The sequence below is a fragment of the Hipposideros armiger genome, unplaced genomic scaffold, assembly GCF_001890085.2.
Source record: "Hipposideros armiger isolate ML-2016 unplaced genomic scaffold, ASM189008v1 scaffold_110, whole genome shotgun sequence".
Taxonomy (NCBI): Eukaryota; Metazoa; Chordata; class Mammalia; order Chiroptera; family Hipposideridae; genus Hipposideros; species Hipposideros armiger.
Window position 1 is genome coordinate 408,836 of NW_017731460.1, and position 7,297 is coordinate 416,132.

The window sequence follows — 7,297 nt, forward strand, 5'->3', positions numbered from 1 at the left end:
ATACACCTAGTTATGTAATAGTAAGTACTTAATAACAAATGAATACACAAAATACCAAACACTATTGTAAAAGTTTTTCTTTTTTAGGAACTGTAACCTAAATATTAAGTAAAAGGAATTTAGATAAGAAAGTTAAACGAGAAGTATTTTCGTCAACATTTGAAATTTTACCTAGGAAAGAGAGATAATGGCTAAATGTTACTTTAGCTCACACTAGATTTAGAGAAACAATTAGAAGTGAAGTTTTACTTGCCTTAGTGGAAGGGGTGAAGAAACAGGCTGACTGAGAATCAGATTATCATGTGGTGATAACTGGAAGCAGATTTAAAATAAAGTATATAAAATATAAAGATGAACTTTAAAACATCACTTTCTGATAAAAACATACAGACTAATGATGATGTCCATGAAGTTTCCATATATTCGTTTGTCAGTATAGGAACTGTTTAATCACTTACTAAGGTCCTGAAAAGTATGTCCTGATCACTGACCTCATGTGGCTAACTGTTCTTTTTCTAAATCCTGTTATCTTTTCTTCTGTTTCTCAGTCTTTTCCTGACGCCATTTTAACAAATTTGTATTCAAAGACTAAATTATTCATTTAATACCATAAAACCAGATTAGCAAACCTATGTCTTCCAGGGCAAATCCACAGGTCACCCGTTTTTATAAATAAAGTTTTATTGGAACTCAGCCATGCTCATTCATTTACATATTATTTATAGCTGCTTTTATGCAATAACAGCAGGGCTGAGTGGTTTTGACAGATAGTATTGCCTGTGAAGACTAAAATATTTACTGTTTGGTCCTCAACAGAAAAAATTTGCCAACTCTGCTATAAAACAAATCTTTATGTGTGTTCAAACTGAGTGTGTTATATATATTGTGGCATTAAACACCAATAAGTAAGACAGAGATGATATGTGGATATGCAGACTGATTATAAAGCTTATCAAAATGATATTTTTCTAGACATTTTATCTGTATCCATATAGTAATACAATTATTGTAATCCACATTTTCAAATTTATGTAGGTTTCTACAAATTTGTAAATATTTGCCTAATGATTTCTAATTTTGAATGATACCCATTAAGGGATGTGATAAATACAGTAAGGCACATATAATAATAATACATGAAATATTACATATATAAATCACTTCATAAATTATTACATAAGCAGAAACTTACATATCAAGAGTACAAACTAAAACGCAATGCAAACAAAAGAGGAAAGATGCAGTCAATTGGGAAAAGAGATGGGGAAAATAATTTATACTCCTTTTAAACTTCCCCCGTCACAAAGATATGAGCATTTCTTCCTGCAATATTTAAAAGCACAACTTTTTCTTCTATCTATTCTAATACATTTAACTTAGGGAATAAAGGTTAAAGGCACAAACTTTCAAATATTTAGAACAAATTTAAGGAAAGAAGTTCCTTTTTGTGTGTTCAAAATGTCTACTTTAACTCTGTAACCCTTTATTTAAAAGGAAACATTAGTCATCTGAAAGGGGTTTAATAAAACAATAAGGGCCCAAACTCCAAAACAAAATAGCAACTGATTCTATTTTGATCTCATTTGATTTTTCCCCCAATTAAAATTGTTATTCTTATGTTACATTTTGACAGAGCCAATATTCATTCAACAGGGCACTCATATCAAGAAAATCTTACCTGAACTAAAATCCGTGGTCTCTGAGGAGATGGAAAAGGAACTTTATGCATAAAATGAGAAATATGCCTTAAAAACAAACAAACAAAAAGCCAATTGATTCCAAAGTACCATATGCTACAAAGGTCAACATATCACAAGTCCAAGTTAAGTCAAAAGCTGTGTACCTATCATTTTGAAATCCCTAGTACTATGAAAACAAGTGAACAAACAAAAATCATTTGTCTCATTAAAAATGCTTCTACCTAAATCAAATAAATTCGCATATTAATAGTTACTCACATTCAACAATGTTTATGTTATCAATGTCTAAAAAGTGATTTTAACTTCTACCTCTGCCTAAGTACATAACATACAACATACCAGAGATGTGGACATTACCAAAGAAGCTAATTCTTGTAATATACTTTTTGGTCAGCTGCTCATATTTTAAAAGTGAAACACCATTTATAGTGCTCCAGAAAAATGAAAGAGCTTAACTGTTTCTAAAAGATGAATAATATACAGACACACATCGTTTCATTGTGTTTCGCTTCACTGCGTATTTTTACAAACCGAAGGCAAGACACTCCACCAGAAAAAAGATTGAGACTTGCTTATCGCAATACTCATTTTATTATAATAGTGGTCTGGAATGAAACCCTCAATGCCTCCAAGGTATGCCTGCACTTTCTATTAACAATAGGTTAAAAATTCTATTACTGATTTTAAGGTTTTTTGGGGTTTTTTTCCCCAGAAGAAAACAGATAAACAGCTAGACGAATGGGTTTTGTTTTGAATACTATGGATAAAAAAACGCCATAGTAAAAAAAATTTTTTTTTTTAGGAATAAGTTATTTTATTTCTGCATTACTTTTAAAACATTATTTCAAAATCATCTTGGTTTCAGAACTGAGATAAATTCTACCAGATAGAGAACATTAGAAGAGAAATTTACAAATTTTACAAACACGTTTCGACTGCCAGACACGGGAATTATAAAAAAGCCACCTACTACCAGTTTCTACCATGAAGATACTCATCAAGCTAAGAAAAAAAGGAGAATGCGTTCCAGAGGACCCACATTTGCTTTAATTATCCTTGAAGTAGTTAGAAGAACAAAAAACCATTTTTATAATAATATTAAGACATCACTTGCCTTTTTCACTGTGTTGATATTTGCACTTGTGGTGCAAAGTATTGTGGATAAAACTGATAGCATCTTACTATGAATCAAGGCAGTGGCACCAAACTGTATCAGTAATTGTTATATTCAGTTTCACTTACGAATGTCTTTGATGAAACAGTAAATATTAATTTTACTGCAGTGTACATTTTTGAAATTATTTGTGTGATGAAATGGGAAGTATGCATAAAGCTTTTCTGCTGTACATAGACGTATGATGGTTGTCTTGAGGAAAAGCACTTGTGTGACTGAGTTATAAGTGAATCAGCTGTTGTTTTTTTCCCCACTGAATGCCATTTTTCCTTGAAAGAACAGCTGACAAATTAAGGTTATCTAGTGTTGGGTATTCAGCATATATTTTCTATATAAAATGAATGAAGCGTGCCTTTGTTTCAAGAAAAATAACTCACAGTACTTGTCACCAATAATGAAATACAGGCTTTCAAGAGAAAATTAGAATTTTTGCCACCATGAACTTGACAACTTCTCAATATTCAATAATTGTTTTTTATGAGATAGGTGGTAATATTAACAAATGTGATTTTCTTTTAGTATTGATAATGAAATATATCTACATTAACTCAATAACCAGTATTTTCCAAATAACCAATGTACAATGCTACCAATCATGCATATGTAAAAGTTCCACTCAAAGAGTGAGAGAAAGAGATTTTCATATAACAGAGATAGGAAGTTAATCACTAAAGTTTCAGATTCCACCTTGTAAATGACTTATAATCCTTGCAGGGCATTTTGTCCTGTCAAAAATGTGGAGACATGCTCTATGCTAAAAGGTCCTTGATATTTGGTCCTATGAAAAATGTCCATAAGCATATTTGGTTCACACCAAATTGTCCTTGATATTTGGTCCTGTCAAAAACGTCCATGCTCAGGGTGACAGTTAGCTAAGTTGGTTAGAGCGTGGTGATGGTTCAATCCCCGCATGGGCCACTGTGAGCTGTGCCCTCCTTAAAAGAGTCAACTATGCCATTGTAGAATGAAAGCAATGTGTAACCAATGACCATGGCTGGTCCCTCCCGCCACCCCCCTACCCCCCAAAAGTCCATGCTTAGAAAACATCCCTGGGTTCAAATAGCCCATAACATTTATTTATACTTTTGGTTTACAGGATTAATATATAAAAAATACTATCATGTCTTATTGGTCCAATAATTGCGTTGTGGCTGTATTTCCAATAATAACCCTTCTTGCCTCAGTAGCTGAGCTGGTAATGGTACGCAGGTTAGGTAGATGGGTTGGCGTGAACCAAATATCTCTATGGATGTTTTGGACAGTACCAAATATCAAGGACCTTTTGGCATGTACCAAATATCTCTGTGGATGTTTTGGACCAGACAAAATGTCTGCTAATTCCGAAAGTAAATTATACTTGTCAAGTTTGGGTGCAGTGACAAAAAAGGAAATCCACATTTTTCTGAAAAGGCTAATCAAGTGCCCTCCATTTCCACTTAGATATCTGTGTGAGGCCTGGTTATTTTCATATTGCAACAGATTAAATACAGAAATATATATGAGAACTTACATATGTTCAATTAAGTCAGACATTAGAGATTTGCAAAAATGTAAAATGAAGTCACTTTTCTCACTAATTATTTTTTGTTTTGGAAAACAGTTATTCTTAAAGTAAATCCCTAAAATTTTAAAAAGAATAAAGAATGCTTTTATCTAATTTTTCCTTTGAATTCATATCTAAAAACAGTAAGGAATATTTTTAAAATTTCATAATAAATACAAATTATATGTAAATAAGAATTACAAAACTAGTAAAAAAAATTCCAATTAGGATCTCCAAATTTCACAAGAGCATCAATAAATGAAACATTTTATTTTGTTAGAGATAAACTTATTTAAAATAGCATGACTATAAAAGTATAATAGAGAAATATTCCTGATTGAAACAACCAAACTTTTTTTCAAATAACTCTTGACAAATCTAGTTTCCATATAAAATGTAGTAAATTATCAGTACAGATATACCAAACATAATGGAAAGATCTGCCAAATTTTGAACACAGAATGCTTCTAACTTACTTCTCAATTGGAAGGACATGTGGTCCAGAGATGGAATAACGATACAGAAAAGTCAGAAATTTCCTGAATGCATCAAAAAAAGGCCAGTGAGAAAGAAGACAGATGCATTTATTAGTGTGAATTGTTTTGGAATCATCAGACTTCCCATCTGCCAATGATGCTAAACCCAAAAGAAGTCTCTGTTTTTCTGTGAGATTCTCCTCAGGATATGGTTCATAAAACTGAATAGCCGCACCATAGACCTAGAAAACAAGTAATATATTTACTAAATACACCTTATATCACGTATTCAAATCACATCATTAGTTAAATATTTAATGGACCAGCCATTATTAGCCAGGCCATTATGAACTATTACATGCCTATGAGTTAGGCAAGGTTCCAGGTACCAGGAATACAGTAGTGAACAGACATCAATCATTCTTTGCTTTCTTGCAGTACATTAAAAAACAAAATTTAAAAACTACACAAGCGCTACTCTCACATCTCCTTATTATTAAAAAAGAGGTGTTTCAATTAAATTGCATTTGTTTTATAAACAGTAAAAGCAATTGTATCAATATTCTCTATAAGAAAGTGATTGAAAATATGTAGTCAATGGGACAGAACTATAAATAAGGAAGTACAAATCCAACTTCAGGCAATTCACTGAATTTCTCTAGACTTCAACTTCTCAATCTATAAAGTGAGGATATTAGACTAGATGTTTTCCAAGGTCCTTTCTACCCATAATAGTCTATTATTCTAAACAGCACTGCATATTTAACAATGTCTTTTAAAGCTTCTGTTATCACAGAAAATGAAGCACTGACGGATCATCATTTGATGATAAAAAAAAATCTTTCACCATATCCACAAAAAAAATTTGGGTATATGAAACAGAATGAAAATTTTCTTTTCCTATGTCCCTGGATATAGTTATTTTAACCAAATGGAAGAGTTATGTATAAGATTCAATTTAATCAGGTTTTTTTTCTACTGTTCCTTGCATTATATAAAACTTAAGAATTAAAAATGTACAAGAATTTTGCAGATAGCATTTGTTAAAACACATTGTACCTTTTCAGCTGAGGCTCCAGTTAACACAAATGTAGAAAACACAGGGAGAGGGTATTTGCTATTTGGTGGCCAACATTCAATAGTTGCACCCATTGGTAAACAAAATAGGGGAACAGATTCTGGGAGTGAGAATGACTCATAATCTTCTTGAGGATATCTACAAATTAGACCTATAAAAACAACAATAAATATTAGGTCATCATCTCTTGAATTTAGGTGCTTATAATTTGAATGATGCTGAAATACTTTCTTATTTAACACATATGGGAGACCAAAACATTACCTATATGTTCATCAAATAACTGAATGCTTTGGTAGGATTCATATAGATTTTAATGCTCAAACATTAAAACTATTCATATTAACTGCTTAATTTATCAAGCTTCATTCACAAAGGCTAAGTAAGGCAAACAAGAAAAGATTATCCTAAAGAAACATACATAAATACACACACACTCAAAAATTCAGTTTGTGGTCACACTATCTTAAAGCACATTAATATACTATTTTTTTGAAATTGTCAATATGGTTACCTGCATATATCCATTTCGTCAGCTCTCAATAACTTTCCTTTGGGGGTTTTACACATTAAAATAGATATCCTACAGGAGTGTATACGTAACTTCTAGCACAAACACAAGAAAAATGCTAATAAATATAGAAGAGTCACATATTTACAATATCTTCAAAGTAGTATCAACTCAAGCCTGGCTTTTGAATAATCCCAAACTCAATGAAGACTGAGTTTCAAGTGGCCTATGATTTCATGTTAAATAGACTAGTCTAGAAAGTGATCCAGGAATCTTCTATTGAACACATCCTCCAAGCAGTCTCATAACGGATTTTTTGTGACTGGAAATAGAAAAAATGTTCCCTACCTTGAACAGTAAAAGTCAAGTGGAAACCATCACTAGATATGCCCATAAAGACAAAAGTGATAAACTGGGAATACCAGTGGTTGGTCTGCCACTAATATCTGTGTGATTTTGGACAAATCATATACCTATAAGACTCTGGTTTTCTCATCTATAAAGTGATATGAACCAGATATACTACGGTACAAGGCAGTTCTAAAATTCTCTAATGATATGCTAGCCAGTCAGCAGATCCCATGAGGATCTATTAGGTTGTCGGAAAAGTCATGACTTATTTTTTCTGTTTTTCGTTTCAAAAATGTGTCATGACTTTTCTGACAACCCAGTAGTTAACTGTTCATTACTCTATCAGATCATGAGGCAACAGTATAGAATTTAAGTAAATACAGAAATACTGATGAATTATAGATCCTAAAATATCAAAGGTAGAAAGAAAGCTATAAGTCTAGGACACTGATTTTAGCCTATCT

At 32.0% G+C, this 7,297-nt stretch overlaps 1 protein-coding gene across 7 annotated transcripts in view; it reads right to left on the bottom strand.

The window, feature by feature from the left end:
* DENND4A (DENN domain containing 4A) overlaps positions 1-7,297 on the bottom strand; it is a 112,408-nt gene that overhangs the window by 58,260 nt on the left and 46,851 nt on the right. For all 7 annotated transcript variants that reach the window (XM_019647315.1, XM_019647312.1, XM_019647317.1 and 4 more), the window contains exons 6-9: positions 5,953-6,122; positions 4,894-5,135; positions 1,679-1,745; positions 254-312 (exon numbers count right to left, since the gene is read on the bottom strand). In XM_019647315.1, the coding sequence (XP_019502860.1) occupies positions 254-312; positions 1,679-1,745; positions 4,894-5,135; positions 5,953-6,122 (538 nt within the window). The remainder of the gene's footprint in view (positions 1-253; positions 313-1,678; positions 1,746-4,893; positions 5,136-5,952; positions 6,123-7,297) is intronic.